Consider the following 20,000-nt stretch of genomic DNA (forward strand, 5'->3'; position numbering starts at 1 on the left):
GAAAGACTGACTGTGGAAACCATCATTAACCATGCAGCACTAAGACTCTGTTAAGGTCAATCGCCATGTTTAAATCAGGAATGTAGAGAAACAATTTAGTCACAACAACTTACTCTGTGTGTGTGTGTGTGTGTGTGTGTGTGTGTGTGTGTGTGTGTGTGTGTGTGTGTGTGTGTGTGTGTGTGTGTGTGTGTGTGTGTGTGTGTGTGTGTGTGTGTGTTTGTTAGTCCCCACGAGGTCAAATGCTATTTCTAGGGGGTTTAGGGTTAAGATCAGAATTAGTGTTAGAATTATGTTAAGGGTTAGGGTTAGGAGCTAGGGTTCGTTTTAGGACCTAGGCATAGGGTTAAGGTTAGGTTTTTGGGTTAAGGTTAGGGTTAGGGTTAAGGTTAGGTTTTTGGGTTAAGGTTAGGGTTAGGGTTAAGGTTAGGTTTTTGGGTTAAGGTTAGGGCTAGGGTTAAGGTTAGGTTTTTGGGTTAAGGTTAGGGCTAGGGTTAAGGTTAGGGTAAGAGTAAGAGTACGGGTTAGGTTAAGGGAAAATAAGATTTTGAATCGGACTGAATTGTGTGTCCCCACAGGGTTAGCTGTACAAGACTGTGTGTATGTGTGTATATGTGTGTGTGTGTGTGTGTGTGTGTGTGTGTGTGTGTGTGTGTGTGTGTGTGTGTGTGTGTGTGTGTGTGTGTGTGTGTGTGTGTGTGTGTGTGTGTGTGTGTGTGTGTGTGTGTGTGTGTGTGTGTGTGTGTGTGTGTGTGTGTGTGTGTGTGTGTGTGTGTGTGTGTGTGTGTGTGTGTGTGTGTGTGTGTGTGTGTGTGTGTGTGTGTGTGTGTGTGTGTGTGTGTGTGTGTGTGTGTGTGTGTGTGTGTGTGTGTGTGTGTGTGTGTGTGTGTGTGTGTGTGTGTGTATGTGTGTGTGTGTGTGTGTGTGTACAGGTGCTCCAGTGTAGTTATTTCACAAGTTTACTCACAAGATCAGCCCTTCATATAAGGAAATTAGTCAATTGAAAAGAAATTCATTAGGCCCTAATCTATGGAGTTCACACCCAGCCAATCAGAATGATTTTTCCCCTACAAAAGGGCTTTATTACAGGTAGCCTAGTGGTTAGAGTGTAGGGACGGCAGGTAGCCTAGTGGTTAGAGTGTAGGGACGGCAGGTAGCCTAGTGGTTAGAGTGTAGGGGGGGCAGGTAGCCTAGTGGTTAGAGTGTAGGGACGGCAGGTAGCCTAGTGGTTAGACTGTATGGACGGCAGGTAGCCTAGTGGTTAGAGTGTAGGGGGGGCAGGTAGCCTAGTGGTTAGAGTGTAGGGGGGCAGGTAGCCTAGTGGTTAGAGTGTAGGGATGGCAGGTAGCCTAGTGGTTAGAGTGTAGGGACGGCAGGTAGCCTAGTGGTTAGAGTGTAGGGACGCCAGGTAGCCTAGTGGTTAGAGTGTAGGGTCGGCAGGTAGCCTAGTGGTTAGAGTGTAGGGACGGCAGGTAGCCTAGTGGTTAGAGTGTAGGGACGGCAGGTAGCCTAGTGGTTAGAGTGTAGGGATGGCAGGTAGCCTAGTGGTTAGAGTGTAGGGATGGCAGGTAGCCTTGTGGTTAGAGTGTAGGGGGGGGCAGGTAGCCTAGCGGTTAGAGTGTAGGGACGGCAGGTAGCCTAGTGGTTAGAGTGTAGGGACGGCAGGTAGCCTAGTGGTTAGAGTGTAGGGATGGCAGGTAGCCTAGTGGTTAGAGTGTAGGGGGGCAGGTAGCCTAGTGGTTAGAGTGTAGGGACGGCAGGTAGCCTAGTGGTTAGAGTGTAGGGACGGCAGGTAGCCTAGTGGTTAGAGTGTAGGGGGGGCAGGTAGCCTAGTGGTTAGAGTGTAGGGACGGCAGGTAGCCTAGTGGTTAGAGTGTAGGGACGGCAGGTAGCCTAGTGGTTAGAGTGTAGGGACGGCAGGTAACCTAGTTAGAGCATTGGGCCAGTAACCGAAAGGTTGCTAGATCGAATCCCTGAGCTGACAAGGTAAAACATCTGTCGTTCTGTCCCTGAACAAGGCAGTTAACCCACTGTTCCCCAGTAGGCCGTCATTGTAAATAAGAATTTGTTATTAACTGACTTGACTAGTTAAATAAAGGTTTAAAAAAATCACCTTCACCATGCAGTCAAACACATTAATCAGAGTAATTATGCTACAGACAGTAGAGTAGGCAAATACTGTGCTTCTAAACAATGTCCCGCATATGGACCTAATTCCACTACCAAATCAATAGCATTCCCTGTGAGATTTCGTAATGTTATGTAGGCCTTGTTAGGAATGCTGCAGGTCCCAGCTTGACTCATTTGTTAAATTAATTTATGATGAATTAGTGAATTAACAAGCAGCTCTGACTTAATTACTGTGTAATTAAGTTACAGCTTGAAAACACAACACAGGCTACATCGGTACTAACATCGGTACTAACTAAGTCGAGGCTGATCACAACTCTGACATATCAATGCCGTGATAAACATAATCAACGCCTTTTGAATGCCTGAAGAGATTTATAATATAAGTCTGAGCATATAACAGTATGCAACATGTATTTGATAGATGCAGTGCATTGATAGGCTATATGTGATTTTCATTGTTATTGACAGAATAACGTGTTTGAGCGCAACGTCGCGTCGTGGACACTGATAGATGACCAGCAGGGTGACGAGTCGGGACTATTATCCGGACTGGTCTCATAAACTAGACATAACATAATAAACGCAAATCCGGGACACACTGACATATTCATTCATTGTTAATGATTGCTTTATTCATTCATCTGTCACACCCATTGACACAATGATGACGTTATCCATTTAGTAATGATCCGTCTCCGGTCGTTCTGTCTGCAGTCGCCCAGCCGAGCTATCGAGGTGTATTCTGGGACTCACCGGAACGAGAGCTCCCGCTGGTGATGTTAGCGGCCAAGAGCAGGAAGAGCAGCACAGGATTGTCGTATTTACGTAGCCAGGAAGTCATATCCACACCAGAGGCAGGCTTGTAGTCGAGACAGCAGCAGCAGCAGCTCCGCTCACAGACCGCTACTGACACTGTCCGATAGCAGCAATCAACCGGGAAATACCTTGCGTCCGCGCGAACAAGAAGCAGCGCTGGGAATGCACGGTGGTCGTTGGTGCATCGTTTTTTTATTTCCCCCCCATTAATCTGCTTCATGTACAATCACCAGGCAAGCTTTAAAGCGAAAAGGAGAAAGTGAAAACGAGACATCTCTCTTTCTCTCTCATCGTAGCAGCTGTTGTTTTGTGCATTCCCCAGCACATTCTGCGTCCCAGGAGAGACTGAGCCCGTTCGAATAACACCTGTCCTGTGTTTTTAGAATTGTTCTTTGCTATGTTTCAACCTTGAGCGTTTCACGTCCATGTGCTAATTTTCTCCCTGCATGAGAAATTCGCTCCCTCTCTCTTACTTCATCTCTCAATTCATTCCAAGGGCTTTACTGGCATGGGAAACATGTTAAGATTGCCAAAGCAAGTGAAGTAGATAATAAACAAAAGTCTAATAAACAATAAAAAGTTACAGTAAACATTACACATAGTATACTGTGTTGTAACGATGTGCAAATAGTTCAAGTACAAAAGGGAAAATAAATAAACATAAATATGGGTTGTATTTACAATGGTGTTTGTTCTTCACTGGTTGCCCTTTTCTTGTGGCAAAGGTCACAAATCGTGCTGCTGTGATGGCACACTGTCGTATTTCACCCAGTAGATATGGGAGTTTATCAAAATTGGGTTTGTTTTCGAATTCTTTGTGGATCTGTGTAATCTGAGGGAAATATGTGTCGCTAATATGGTCATACATTTGACAGGAGGTTAGGAAGTGCAGCTCAGTTTCCACCTCATTTTGTGGGCAGTGTGCACATTGCCTGTCTTCTCTTGAGAGCCAGGTCTACCTACGGTGGCCTTTCTCAATAGCAAGGCTATGATCACTGAGTCTGTACATAGTCAAAGATTTCCTTAAATTTGGGTCAGTCACAGTGGTCAGGTGTTCTGCCACTGTGTACTCTCTGTTTAGGGCCAAATAACATTCTAGTTTGCTCTGTTTTTTTGTTAATTCTTTCCAATGTGTCAAGTAATTCTCTTTTTGTTTTCTCATGATGTGGTTGGGTCTAATTGTGTTGCTGTCCTGGGGCTCTGTGGGGTCTGTTTGTGTTTGTGAACAGAGCCCCAGGACCAGCTTGCTTGAATTTAATCAGAAGCCACTGCCAGATTTCTGGATTGGGCTGCGCTCAGAGTTTCTTGCCTTGGCAAATCGTGCTGTTAAGACACTGATGCCCTTTGCAACCACGTACCAATGTGAGAGTGGATTCTCGGCCCTCACTAGCATGAAAACCAAATACAGGCACAGACTGTGTGTGGAAAATGATTTAAGACTGAGACTCTCTCCAATACATCCCAACATTGCAGAGTTACAGTGGCTTGCCAAAGTATTCACCCCCCTTGGCATTTGTCCTATTTTATTGCCTTACAACCTGGAATTAAAATAGATTTTTGGGGGGGTTGTATCATTTGATTTACACAGCATGCCTACCACTTTGAAGATGTAATTTTTTTTTATTGTGAAACAAACAAGAAATATTACCAAAAAACTGAAAACTTGAGCGTGCATAACTATTCACCCCCCCCAAAGTCAATACTTTGTAGAGCCACCTTTTGCAGCAACTACAGCTACAAGTCTCTTGGGGTATGTCTCTATAAGCTTGGCACATCTAGCCATTGGGATTTTTGCCCATTCTTCAAGGCAAAACTGCTCCAGCTCCTTCAAGTTGGATGGGTTCCGCTGGTGTACAGCAATCTTTAAGTCATAGCACAGATTCTCAATTGGATTGAGACTAGGCCATTCCAAGGCATTTAAATGTTTCCCCTTAAACCACTCAAGTGTTGCTTTAGCAGTATGCTTAGGGTCATTGTCCTGCTGGAAAGTGAACCTCCATCCCAGTCTCAAATCTCAAGAAGGCTGAAACAGGTTTTCCTCAAGAATTTCCCTGTATTTAGCGTCATCCATCATTCCTTCAATTCTGACCAGTTTCCAGTCCCTGTCAATGAAAAACATCCCCACAGCATGATGCTGCCACCACCATGCTTTACTGTGGGGATGGTGTTCTCGGGGTGATGAGAGGTGTTGGGTTTGCACCAGACATAGCGTTTTCCTTGATGGCCAAAAAGCTACATTTTAGTCTCATCTGACCAGAGTACCTTCTTCCATATGTTTGGTGAGTCTCCCACATGCCTTTTGGCGAACACCAAACGTGTTTGCTAATTTTTCTCTTTAAGCAATGGCTTTTTTTCTGGCCACTCTTCTGTAAAGCCCAGCTCTGTGGAGTGTACGGTTTAAAGTGGTTCTATGGACAAATACTCCAATCACCGCTGTGGAGCTTTGCAGCTCCTTCAGGGTTATCTTTGGTCTCTTTGTTGCCTCTCTGAATAATATCCTCCTTGCCCGGTCCGTGAGTTTTGATGGGCGGCCCTCTTTTGGCAGGTTTGTTGTGGTGCCATATTGTTTCCATTTCTTAATAATGGATTTAACCTCTTGGGGATCGAGGGTAACCTAATCCCACTGGTGCCTCGTGGGATGTTCAAAGTTTCGGATATTTTTTTATAACCCAACCCTGATCTGTACTTCTCCACAACTTTGTCCCTGACCTGTTTGGAGAGCTCCTACAAGTATACATCATTTAAAATTCCTTATATTAAGCAAAGCAAATGGCCACATTTTCTAGTTTTTTGTATTTATGGGGCACTCTCCAACCCTCAGACATAATTTACTAATGAAGCATGTGTTTAGTGAGTCCTCCAGATCAGATGCAGTAGGGATGACCAGGGATGTTCTCTGTTTAGTGAGTCCGCTAGATCAGATGCAGTAGGGATGACCAGGGATGTTCTCTGTTTAGTGAGTCCTCCAGATCAGAGGCAGTAGGGATGACCAGGGATATTCTCTGTTTAGTGAGTCCTCCAGATCAGAGGCAGTAGGGATGACCAGGGATGTTCTCTGTTTAGTGAGTCCTCCAGATCAGAGGCAGTAGGGATGACCAGGGATGTTCTCTGTTTAGTGAGTCCTCCAGATCAGATGCAGTAGGGATGACCAGGGATGTTCTCTGTTTAGTGAGTCCTCCAGATCAGAGGCAGTAGGGATGACCAGGGATGTTCTCTGTTTAGTGAGTCCTCCAGATCAGATGCAGTAGGGATGACCAGGGATGTTCTCTGTTTAATGAGTCTACCAGATCAGAGGCAGTAGGGATGACCATGGATGTTCTCTGTTTAGTGAGTCCTCCAGATCAGAGGCAGTAGGGATGACCAGGGATGTTCTCTGTTTAGTGAGTCCTCCAGACCAGAGGCAGTAGGGATGACCAGGGATGTTCTCTGTTTAGTGAGTCCTCCAGATCAGAGGCAGTAGGGATGACCAGGGATGTTCTCTGTTTAGTGAGTCCTCCAGATCAGAGGCAGTAGGGATGACCAGGGATGTTCTCTGTTTAGTGAGTCCTCCAGATCAGATGCAGTAGGGATGACCAGGGATGTTCTCTGTTTAGTGAGTCCTCCAGATCAGATGCAGTAGGGATGACCAGGGATGTTCTCTGTTTAGTGAGTCCTCCAGATCAGAGGCAGTAGGGATGACCAGGGATGTTCTCTGTTTAGTGTGTGAATTAGTCCATGTTCCTGTCCCGCTAAGCATTCAGAATGTAATGAGTACTTTGGAGTGTCAGGGAAAACGTGTGGAGTAAAAAGTACATTATTTTCTTTAGTAATGTAGTGAATTAAAAGTAAAAGTTGTCAAATATAAAAAGTAATGTACAGATACCCCAAAAAATGACTTAAGATTTTAAAGTATTTTTACTTTACACAACTGGGCTTACGCACTAATGCCAGATCGCCTAAAATAATTAAAGAAAAACCTCAATGGAGCAAAAATGATAAATTTATGGATTTCAGGTATTGTTATCTCTTTATTCAAACTGCACGCCACCCGCCTGCCCTTTATCCACACAATATTTCATTACCCTAAACCTGCCCGCCCACAGATATAACCACATGGACTGCGGATAATGAGTCAAAACACACATCACTAGTGTGCTTGTGTGTGTTCAACATTCCTGTTATCCCGAAGCGTTGACTACACAATAACCCTCTGTTTCTACACAATGATGTCACCGCCGTCACTGCATCACGACTCTGTTCCAGGTGTCTGTTTGCAACAGGGAGAAAGAGAGAGGCTCTGATTGTCCACTGGGAATACCGCTTTTTTTATACCGCAGGGAGGCGAGGCACTGTTTACGCCATCTTATGGTCATAGGCACGTACTTTCATTTAATTGTGTGAAATGTGGAGTGTTACGAACACAGACTACACCCAGGCTAAGCACATTCCAATGGAGGAAAAACAGCACAGTGATTGTGTCACTAGGCCTGCTAAAACCCGTGTGTGTGTGACTCTCTAGAGATAATGTTCCTCACACACCAAAAGGTTATTTCATCTTTTCTTTCTTGAGCCTTAAAGAGAATGATGTTACCATAAGAACGGAAGAAAATAAGATAAATTAATCATCTATTAATCATATATTTCAGCACGAATATTTTTGTTTTAACAACAAACAAAAAATGTTTTTAGAAAAAGTTCAAAACAATGAATAAACATTAAAGTTATCATGTGTTAAGGAGGGTGGTGGCCAGCTCAAATCAAGAAAACAATATAAAGAGAGAAAAAATAAGTGATTATCGTATGTCGTTTTGACAATGAAGCTTTTCATTTGTGTCTTGCTTCCCGGCGGAAGAATCACATTCAGATCACTTTGCACATGCAGTTTCAATTTGAGGAGCTGTGTGTGTGTGGGTTTGTGTGTCTGATGTCCCATGGGAATATCAGGGATTTTTCTTCCCAGATACCCCCACCCCACAAACAGCCCAAGGACACAGAGTATTACCTTCCACTTTCGTTTCCTGGGAGAATCTACTGATGCTGGGAAACTTAAGGTAAACGTGATCTAACATTAAGGTATTAGTTCTGAAGTCTGATCAACATCAAGTAATGTTGAGGAATTATTAACCTTTATACAATGATGTGATATAATGGTTATGCTTATATATTGTTACTAGTAAAAGGATACGGTTGGATTTGGGATTATTCAGGTAGCCAGAAATGTTCACAGCGATTCAGATGGAAATACGACGTTGTAGAACATAATAGAATGTTTGGGCAGTATATTAATTGTATACTGAATAAACACGGCTTATTTACCAGTATACCCAGCATGAGCTGCAGAGTATGAGACAGCAGCATCCTCTTGTGGTCAGAGTTGGTATAGCAGACCAGCCCACTAGTGCTGTACTATAGTTTCTGGATATGATTAGAGGACAGATGGTGAGGAAAGAGAGAGACAACACATGGTTTGGGCAAGGACAGTACAGTACACAGGTGTAGAAACACTGTGGTTCGAGTTTTGTGGCATATGTACTTTCTACTGTACTATATAGACTACAGAAAGTTATTTCACTGAGTTGTGGAGAACGACGAGAGTGTGTGTGGTGTCTAATGTGTTGGCGAGGATGGTGGAGAAAGTGTGTGTGTGTGTTTAGGGGTGAGGGTATAAAGGAATATTCAGTTATGAATACTTGCCTGAGACCTGAAGCCCTGTGTGAACTTTAACTGGCTTTTCAGGCTTTAGCTCAGCGGGTTACCATAGACTTTGACAACCCAGTTGGTGTCAGAGGAGTAACCTAATCTTAGGCATAATGATTTGTCCTCTCCCAGGAACTATCCCAGTTCCTCTGTCAGTCCCTCTCCCAGTTCCTCTGTCAGTCCCTCTCCCAGTCCCTCTCCCAGTCGCTCTCCTAGTTCCTCTCCCAGTCCCTCTCCCAGTTCCTCTCCCAGTTCCTCTCCTAGTTCCTCTCCCAGTTCCTCTCCTAGTTCCTCTACTAGGTCCTCTCCCAGTTCCTCTCCTAGGTCCTCTCCCAGTTCCTCTCCTAGTTACTGTCCAAGTGCCTCTCCCAGTTCCTCTCCTAGTTACTGTCCCAGTTCCTCTCCCAGTTCCTCTCCCAGTTCCACTCCCAGTTCCTCTCCAGGTTCCTCTACTAGTTCCTCTCCCAGATCCTCTCCCAGTTCCTCTACTAGTTCCTCTCCCAGTTCCTCTCCCAGTTCCTCTACTAGTTCCTCTACTAGTTCCTCTCCCAGTTCCTCTCCCAGTTCCTCTCCCAGGTCCTCTCCCAGTTCCTCTCCCAGTCCCTCTCCCAGTTCCTCTACTAGTTCCTCTACTAGTTCCTCTCCCAGTTCCTCTCCCAGTTCCTCTCCCAGGTCCTCTCCCAGTTCCTCTCCCAGTCCCTCTCCCAGTTCCTCTACTAGTTCCTCTTCTAGTTCCTCTCCCAGTTCCTCTCCCAGTCCCTCTCCCAGGTCCTCTCCCAGTTCCTCTGCCAGTCCCTCTCCCAGTTCCTCTGCCAGTTCCTCTAGTCGTTCCTCTCCCAGTTTCTCTCCCAGTTCCTCTCCCAATTCCTCTACTAGGTCCTCTCTCAGTTCCTCTCCCAGTTCCTCTACTAGTTCCTCTCCCAGGTCCTCTCCCAGTTCCTCTCCCAGTTCCTCTACTAGTGCCTCTTCTAGTTCCTCTCCCAGTTCCTCTACTAGGTCCTCTAGTCGTTCCTCTCCCAGTTCCTCTCCTAGTTCCTCTCCCAGTTCCTCTCCTAGTTCCTCTACTAGGTCCTCTCCCAGTTCCTCTCCTAGTTCCTCTCCCAGGTCCTCTCCTAGTTACTGTCCAAGTGCCTCTCCCAGCTCCTCTCCTAGTTACTGTCCCAGTTCCTCTCCCAGTTCCTCTCCCAGTTCCTCTTCTAGTTCCTCTCCCAGTGCCTCTCCCAGTTCCTCTCCCAGTTCCTCTACTAGTTCCTCTAGTCGTTCCTCTCCCAGTTCCTCTCCTAGTTCCTCTCCCAGTTCCTCTCCTAGTTCCTCTACTAGGTCCTCTCCCAGTTCCTCTCCCAGTTCCTCTCCTAGTTACTGTCCAAGTGCCTCTCCCAGTTCCTCTCCCAGTTCCTCTCCCAGTGCCTCTCCCAGTTCCTCTCCTAGTTACTCTCCCAGTTTCTCTCCCAGTTCCTCTACTAGTTCCTCTACTAGTTCCTCTCCCAGTTCCTCTCCCAGTTCCTCTACTAGTTCCTCTCCCAGTTCCTCTCCCAGTTCCTCTACTAGTTCCTCTACTAGTTCCTCTCCCAGTTCCTCTCCCAGTTCCTCTACTAGTTCCTCTACTAGTTCCTCTCCCAGTTCCTCTCCCAGTCTCCTCCCAGTCCTTCTCCCAGTTCCTCTCCCAGTTCCTCTACTAGTTCCTCTTCTAGGTCCTCTCCCAGTCCCTCTCCCAGTCCCTCTCCCAGTTCCTCTCCCAGTTCCTCTCCCAGTACCTCTCCCAGTTCCTCTCCCAGTCCCTCTCCCAGTTCCTCTCCCAGTCCCTCTCCCAGTTCCTCTCCCAGTTCCTCTACTAGTTCCTCTACTAGTTCCTTTCCCAGTTCCTCTCCCAGTTCCTCTACTAGTTCCTCTCCCAGTTCCTCTCCCAGTTCCTCTACTAGTTCCTCTACTAGTTCCTCTCCCAGTTCCTCTCCCAGTGCCTCTCCCAGTTCCTCTCCCAGTCCTTCTCCCAGTTTCTCTCCCAGTTCCTCTACTAGTTCCTCGTCTAGTGCCTCTCCCAGTCCCTCTCCCAGTCCCTCTCCCAATTCCTCTCCCAGTCCCTCTCCCAGTTCCTCTCCCAGTTCCTCTGCCAGTTCCTCTAGTCGTTCCTCTCCCAGTTTCTCTCCCAGTTCCTCTCCCAGTTCCTCTACCAGTTCCTCTCCCAGGTCCTCTCCCAGTTCCTCTCCCAGTTCCTCTTCTAGTTCCTCTCCCAGTTCCTCTCCCAGTTCCTCTCCCAGTTCCTCTACTAGTTCCTCTAGTCGTTCCTCTCCCAGTTCCTCTCCTAGTTCCTCTCCCAGTTCCTCTCCTAGTTACTGTCCAAGTGCCTCTCCCAGTTCCTCTCCTAGTTACTGTCCCAGTTCCTCTCCCAGTTCCTCTCCCAGGTCCTCTCCCAGTTCCTCTCCTAGTACCTCTCCCAGTTCCTCTCCCAGGTCCTCTCCCAGTTCCTCTCCTAGTTCCTCTCCCAGTTCCTCTCCTAGTTCCTCTCCCAGTTCCTCTCCTAGTTCCTCTCCCAGTTCCTCTCCTAGTCCCTCTCCCAGTTCCTCTCCTAGTTCCTCTCCCAGTTCCTCTCCTAGTTCCTCTGTCAGTTCCTCTGCCAGTTCCTCTAGTCGTTCCTCTCCCAGGTCCTCTCCCAGTTCCTCTCCTAGTTTCTCTCCCAGGTCCTCTCTCTGTCCCTCTCCCAGTTCCTCTGTACCTGTCAGGCAAAGCGATGGTTGTGTTGTTTCCATTACTGTAATAATTAACCACACACTCATACATAAACCATGCAACCCTGCTTGATCACTTCCATCCACACACACACACACACACACACACACACACACACACACACACACACACACACACACACACACACACACACACACACACACACACACACACACACACACACACACACACACACACACACAACAGGGAATTAATGATCAGTAGGGCGAAGTCAGGTGACTGAGCAAGGGACGGACTCTCCTTTGGTGGGTAGACGTACGGTGTGTGTGTCTCAGTGGAGGCTGGTGAGGGGAGGACGGCTCATAATAATGTCTGGAACGGATCAAATGGAATGACATCAAACACCTGAAAACCGTCTGTTTGATGTATTTGATACCATTCCACCATCTGCTCCAGTCATTACCACGGTACCGTCCTCCCCTATTAAGGTGTTTGATGTATTTGATACCATTCCACCATCTGCTCCAGTCATTACCACGGTACCGTCCTCCCCTATTAAGGTGTTTGATGTATTTGATACCATTCCACCATCTGCTCCAGTCATTACCACGGTACCGTCCTCCCCTATTAAGGTGTTTGATGTATTTGATACCATTCCACCATCTGCTCCAGTCATTACGACGGTACCGTCCTCCCCTATTAAGGTGTTTGATGTATTTGATACCATTCCACCATCTGCTCCAGTCATTACCACGGTACCGTCCTCCCCTATTAAGGTGCCACCAGCCTCCTGTGGTATGTGTGTGTTTGTGTTTGTTATTCCCCTCTACTGTAACTGAGGTCCTGTCTCCCTCTACTGTAACTGACCTCTAACTGTGGTCCTGTCCCCCTCTACTGTAACTGACCTCTAACTGTGGTCCTGTCTCCCTCTACTGTAACTGACCTCTAACTGAGGTCCTGTCTCCCTCTACTGTAACTGACCTCTAACTGTGGTCCTGTCCCCCTCTACTGTAACTGATCTCTAACTGTGGTCCTGTCTCCCTCTACTGTAACTGACCTCTAACTGTGGTCCTGTCCCCCTCTACTGTAACTGACCTCTAACTGTGGTCCTGTCCCCCTCTACTGTAACAGACATGTTACTGTGGTCCTGTCTCCCTCTACTGTAACTGACCTCTAACTGTGGTCCTGTCCCCCTCTACTGTAACTGACCTCTAACTGTGGTCCTGTCCCCCTCTACTGTAACTGACCTCTAACTGTGGTCCTGTCCCCCTCTACTGTAACTGACCTCTAACTGTGGTCCTGTCCCCCTCTACTGTAACAGACCTCTAACTGTGGTCCTGTCTCCCTCTACTGTAACTGACCTCTAACTGTGGTCCTGTCCCCCTCTACTGTAACTGACCTCTAACTGTGGTCCTGTCCCCCTCTACTGTAACTGATCTCTAACTGTGGTCCTGTCCCCCTCTACTGTAACTGACCTCTAACTGTGGTCCTGTCCCCCTCTACTGTAACTGATCTCTAACTGTGGTCCTGTCCCCCTCTACTGTAACTGATCTCTAACTGTGGTCCTGTCTCCCTCTACTGTAACTGATCTCTAACTGTGGTCCTGTCTCCCTCTACTGTAACTGACCTCTAACTGTGGTCCTGTCTCCCTCTGCTTTAACCATCTGCTCTACAGAAACTTTTAATGAACACCACACTGGAGGTAAACAGATAGGAGGGGATACATTGGGTGCATCCCAAACGGCATACTATTCCCTATATAGTATACCCTATACCCTATTCCCTATGTAGTATACCCTATTCCATATATAGTATACCCTATACCCTATTCCCTATGTAGTATTCCCTATTCCCTATATAGTATACCCTATTCCCTATTCCCTATATAGTATACCCTATACCCTATTCCCTATATAGTATACCCTATACCCTATTCCCTATGTAGTATTCCCTATTCCCTATATAGTATACCCTATTCCCTATTCCCTATATAGTATACCCTATACCCTATTCCCTATATAGTATACCCTATTCCCTATTCCTTATATAGTATACCCTATACCCTATTCCCTATGTAGTATTCCCTATATAGTATACCCTATTCCCTATTCCCTATATAGTATACCCTATACCCTATTCCCTATATAGTATACCCTATTCCCTATTCCCTATATGGTATACCCTATTCCCTATTCAGTATACCCTATAGCCTATTCCCTATATAGTATACCCTATTCCCTATATAGTATACCCTATTCCCTATTCCCTATATAGTATACCCTATACCCAATTCCCGATGTAGTAGTCCCTATTCCCTACATAGTATACCCTATTCCCTATTCCCTATATAGTATACCCTATACCCTATTCCCTATATAGTATACCCTATTCCCTATTCCCTATATAGTATACCCTATACCCTATTCCCTATATAGTATACCCTATTCCCTATTCCCTATATAGTATACCCTATACCCTATTCCCTATATAGTATACCCTATTCCCTATTCCCTATATAGTATACCCTATACCCTATTCCCTATATAGTATACACTAGTCCCTATATAGTATACCCTATACCCTATTCCCTATATAGTATACCCTATTCCCTATTCCCTATATAGTATACCCTATTCCCTATATAGTATACCCTATTCCCTATTCCCTATATAGTATACCCTATTCCCTATTCCCTATATAGTATACCCTATACCCTATTCCCTATATAGTATACCCTATTCCCTATTCCTTATATAGTATACCCTATTCCCTATTCCCTATATAGTATACCCTATACCCTATTCCCTATTCCCTATATAGTATACCCTATACCCTATTCCCTATATAGTATACCCTATTCCCTATTCCCTATATAGTATACCCTATTCCCTATATAGTATACCATATTCCCTATTCCCTATATAGTATACCCTATACCCTATTCCCTAAATAGTATACCCTATTCCCTATTCCTTATATAGTATACCCTATTCCCTATTCCCTATATAGTATACCCTATACCCTATACCCTATTCCCTATGTAGTATACCCTATTCCCTATTCACTATACCCTATTCCCTATATAGTATACCCTATTCCCTATATAGTATACCCTATTCCCTATTCCCTATATAGTATACCCTATACCCTATTCCCTATATAGTATACCCTATTCCCTATTCCCTATATAGTATACCCTATACCCTATTCCCTATATAGTATACCCTATTCCCTATATAGTATACCCTATTCCCTATTCCCTATATAGTATACCCTATTCCCTATATAGTATACCCTATTCCCTATATAGTATACCCTATTCCATATTCCCTATATAGTATACCCTATTCCCTATATAGTATACCCTATTCCCTATTCCCTATATAGTATACCCTATTCCCTATTCCCTATATAGTATACCCTATACCCTATTCCCTATATAGTATACCCTATACCCTATTCCCTATATAGTATACCCTATTCCCTATGTAGTATACCCTATTCCCTATATAGTATACCCTATACCCTATTCCCTATATAGTATACCCTATTCCCTGGTCAAAAGTAATACACTAATGACTTTAAAGGGGGCATATTCTGAACATAATGTAGTGGATGACAGGCTGCTGTATTGACTGTGTTCTAATGAACCCAGTCATATCTCTCAGTAACATTAGACATATTGATGTGATGGTAGGTGTTTCAAATGGGGAAAAGTTGACACGTACACACGCACACACAGTGTTAGGTTCTGGAATTATTCTCTCTGAGGATTGAAGCCGTTCATGGTCAATCAGCACCTTCTCACTAACAAAAAAAACTAGTTTGGAATACTGCAGCTGTCGACTGCACTGTGTTGAATCCTGGTTCAAATCCAGTGCTGCACTGTGTCGAATCCTGGTTCAAATCCAGTGCTGCACTGTGTTGAATCCTGGTTCAAATCCAGTGCTGCACTGTGTTGAATCCTGGTTCAAATCCAGAGCTGCACTGTGTCGAATCCTGGTTCAAATCCAGAGCTGCACTGTGTCGAATCCTGGTTCAAATCCAGAGCTGCACTGTGTTGAATCCTGGGTCAAATCCAGAGCTGCACTGTGTTGAATCCTGGGTCAAATCCAGTGCTGCACTGTGTCGAATCCTGGTTCAAACCGAAGGCTTTAGCTCAGCATGGTAACTCAGCAAGGTTCTGGACCTTAGTAAAGAATAAAGTTGAACGAGAAAACAGGAAAGAGTGTAGAGACAAGAAAAAATATTTTTAAAGAGTGGTAGAAAATATGATAATGTATGAAGTTAATGTATGAAGGTAATGTATTCAGGTGAAGGTTTCTTCCTATAGTTGGTAGATTAGAATAACAGAAGTCAGAATAGCCATTTCAGACACATTTAGAAAGACACAACTTGACAGCCATCATCCCCTCACTGCTGGCTGGTCTATACACAACCAGCTCTCACAGTCTCACATCAGAATTAGACGTTCATTCATGTTTCTCAAATTTCAAATTTCCAAGTGTTTAAGGTTAAGTTTAGGTATTTACATCCACATTTTTAAGTTTAGGGTTAAGTTTAGGAATTAACTCCAAAACGTAAGGTTAGGCATTATCTGGTTAAGGTAAGGGTTAAGGTTTGGGATAAGCTTAAAAAAAAAAATCGTAAAAACAACTTTCTATCGCTGGATTTGAACATGCAAGCTTTTGGCCCTACTGCCCCAGAGGCAATTGCTTATGCCCATCCACCATCCCGGTCCACTATACCCTAGCAAAACTGAAACCTACTTGAAGATAACAGCGCTCACTGTTGCCCCTAGTGGACAGTTTCTATGTCATCTCCCGACGTCCTCAGACATGGACAAACGTCTAATCCTGACTTGTATCACGTGTGACCTGGCTGCTGTAAAACAACTAGTGCTGGGTTTTCTATAACATACAGCAACTGCTTTAAACAGATGAACATGACAACAGTTTCAGTATTTCTCTTATGGCAGCGCTTTTATGGGCTTTAGTGTTTCTCTGCTGCTATAGTGGAGCGTGTGCACACACACACACACACACACACACACACACACACACACACACACACACACACACACACACACACACACACACACACACACACACACACACACACACATACATACACACACACACACACTGAGTTGAGTGCCTGTCGTTCTGTAGCTTGTTAGCTAGTCCCCAAGGTGAGCGTCTCCAAGAGCTGAAGATATCATTTTGAAATAATGAATAAAAACACAAATAATTCAATAATTAACCAATATTGTGATCAATGTGATTTCAGCCTTGAACATATTATCACCATGATAAAGAAAACAAAACTTCATCAATTTAACAGCAGTTAGCTACATAATCTGTGATGGCGCCGGAGAGTACGGCTGCCTTTTTATTGGCTGTTAACCAACCGTGCTATTTTGCGACGAGTGGCTAATCTGCCTTTGCCATCCGTACTGTTAGCCAACGTGGAAAATAAATGGGACGAACTGAAAGCACGTATATCCTACCAACGGGACATTAAAAACTGTAATATCTTATGTTTCACCGAGTCGTGGCTGAACGATAGCATTAAAACCTCTACGGGTTCGGTGTCCCCCCCCATGGGACGGTTGATCTAACATGCGCTAATGTGATTAGTGCTGATGTTTTAAGTAAAAATAACATTTCCCAAGACATAGACATATCTGATATGGGCAGAAAGCTTAAATTCTTGTTAATCTAACTGCACTGTCCAATTTACAGTAGCTATTACAGTAGAAGAATACCATGCTGTTGTTTGAGGAGAAAATGAACTTGAAAATGTATTAATAAACCAATTAGGCACATTTGGGCAGTCTTGATGCAACATTTTGAACAGAAATGTAATGGTTCATTGGATCAGTCCAAAACTTTGCACATACATTGCTGCCATCTAGTGACCAAAATCTAAATTGCGCCTAGATTCCAAAATCATATATTAGCCTTTCTCTTGCATTTCAAAGATGATGGAAAAAATAAAAATAAATAAATAAATGTCTTTGTATTATCTTTTACCAGATCTAATGTGTTTTATTCTCTGACATTAATTTCACATTTCCACAAACTTCAAAGTGTTTCCTTTTCAAATGGTATCAAGAGTATGCATTGCTTCAGGTCCTGAGCAACAGGCAGTTAGATTTGGGTATGTCATTTTAGGCCATCCTTAATTTAATAACATACAGCTGGCGGGTTATACACTCTATCGGCAGGATAGAACAGCACCCTCTGGTAAGACACGGGGTGGCGGCCTATGTATATTTGTAAACAACAGCTGGTGCACGATATCTAAGGAAGTCCCGAGGTTTTGCTCGCCTGAGGTAGAGTATCTCATGATAAGCTGTAGACCACACTATCTACCTAGAGAGTTTTCATCTGTATTTTTTTCGTAGATGTCTACATACCAACACAGACTGATGCTGGCACTAAGACCGCACTCAATGAGCTGTATACCGCCATAAGCAAACAGGAAACCGCTCATCCAGAGGCGACGCTCCTAGTGGCCGGGGACTTTAATGCAGGGAAACTTAAAGCATGTTAAATGTGCAACCAGAGGGAAAAAAATCTCTAGACCACCTTTACTGCACACACAGAGATGCATACCAAGCTCTCCCTTGCCCTCCATTTGGCAAATCTGACCATAACTCTATACTCCTGATTCCTGCTTACAAGCAAAAATTAAAGCAGGAAGTACCAGTGACTCGGTCTATAAAAAAGTGGTCAAATGACGCAGATGCTAAACTACAGTACTGTTTTGCAGCACAGACTGGAATATGTTCCAGGATTCTTCTGATGGCATTGAGTAGTACATCACATCAGTCACTGTCTTCATCAATAAGTGCATCGATGACGTCGTCCCAACAGTGACTGTATGTACATACCTCAACCAGAAGCCATGGATTACAGGCAACATTTGCACTGAGCTAAAGGGAAGAGCTGCCGCTTTCAAGGAGCGGGACTCTAACCCAGAAGCTTATAGGGAATCCCGCTAAGTCCTCCTGATGAACCATAAAACAGGCAACACATCAATACAGGACTAAGATCGAATCGTACTACACCGGCTCCGACGCTCGTCGGATGTGGGAGGGCTTGCAAACTATTACAGACTACAAAGTGAAGCACAGCCGAGAGCTTCACAGTGACACAAGCCTACCAGACGAGCTAAATAACTTAGTAACGAGGCAAGTAACACTGAAACATGCATGAGAGCATCAGCTGTTCATGACGACTGATCAAGCTCTCCGCAGCCGATGTAAGACCTTTAAACGGGTCAATATTCACAAGGCCGCTGGGCCAGACGGATTACCAGGATGTGTACTCTGAGCATGCGCTGACCAACTGGCAGGTGTCTTCACTGACATTTTCAACCTCTCCCTGTCTGAGTCTGTAAACCAACATGTTTCAAGCAGACCACCAGAGTCCCTGTGCCCAAGAACACTAAGGTAACCTGCCTCAATGACTAACAACCCGTAGCACTCACATCTGCAGCCATGAAGTGCTTTCAAAGGCTGGTCATCGCCTTTGGAGTCGTGCTCAGTCCCCTCGTGTACTCCCCATTCATTCATGACTGTATGGCCAGGCACGACTCCATCACCATCATTAAGTTTGACGATGACACCACAGTGGTAGACCTGATCACCGACAACAATGAGACAGCCTATAGGGAGGAGGTCAGAGACCTGACCGTGTAGTGCCAGGACAACAACCTCTCCCTCAACGGGATCAAGACAAAGGAGATGATTGTGGACTACAGGAAAAGGAGGACCGAGCATGCCCCCATTCTCATCGATGGGTCTGCAGTGGAGCTGGTTGAGAGCTTTAAGTTCCTCGGTGTCCACATAACCAACAAACTAACATGGTCCAAGCACACCAAGACAGTCGTGAAGAGGGCACGACAAAACCTATTCCCTCTCAGGAGACTGAAAACATTTGGAATGGGTCCTCAGATCCTTAAAAGGTTTTACAGCTGCACCATTGAGAGCATCCTGATGGGTTGCATCACTGCCTAGTATTGCTCGGCCTCCGACCGCAAGGCACTACAAAGGGTAGTGCGTACGGCCCAGTACATCGCCGGGGCCAAGCTTCCTGCCATCCAGGACCTCTATACCAGGCGGTGTCAGAGGAAGACCCTAAAAATTGTCAAAGACTCCAGCCACCCTAGTCAAAGACTTTTCTTTCTGCTACCGCATGGCAAGCGGTACCGGAGCCCCAAGTCTAGGTCCAAGAGGCTTACAAACAGCTTCTACCCCAAAGCCATAAGACTCCTGAACATGTAATAAAATGGCTACCCAGACTTTTTGCATTCCCCATGTCCCAATACGCCCTATATATAGCCTCGCAATTGTTTTTGTTACTGCTGCTCTTTAATTATTTGTTACTTTTATCTCTTACTTTTTTGGTATTTTCTTAAAATTGCATTGTTGGTTAAGGGCTTGTATGTAAGCATTTCACTGTTAGGTCTACACCTGTTGTTTTTGGCGCATGTGACAAATACGATTTGATTTGGATAATTTCCTATCTTGTGCCGCCGTATTTACTTTTTCAACATTTCAACTTCATAATTCAGTTATAAATTGCATTTTCAATTGACAAGTTGCAATTCAGATAGACATTGGACCAGACAACACACAGACAGACAGACAGACAGACAGACAGACAGGCAGGCAGGCAGAC

General features: G+C 44.9%; 1 protein-coding gene across 1 annotated transcript in view; it reads right to left on the reverse strand.

Annotated features, from left to right (window-relative positions):
* LOC106570589 (integrin beta-8) overlaps window positions 1-3,258 on the reverse strand; it is a 33,432-nt gene extending 30,174 nt beyond the window's left edge. The window contains exon 1 of the mRNA XM_045694953.1: window positions 2,887-3,258. Within this exon, the coding sequence (XP_045550909.1) occupies window positions 2,887-3,169 (283 nt within the window). The 5' untranslated portion in view covers window positions 3,170-3,258. The remainder of the gene's footprint in view (window positions 1-2,886) is intronic.
* Between the last annotated feature and the right edge of the window lie 16,742 nt (window positions 3,259-20,000).

Source organism: Salmo salar, chromosome ssa14 (genome assembly GCF_905237065.1).
Source record: "Salmo salar chromosome ssa14, Ssal_v3.1, whole genome shotgun sequence".
NCBI classification, from domain to species: Eukaryota; Metazoa; Chordata; class Actinopteri; order Salmoniformes; family Salmonidae; genus Salmo; species Salmo salar.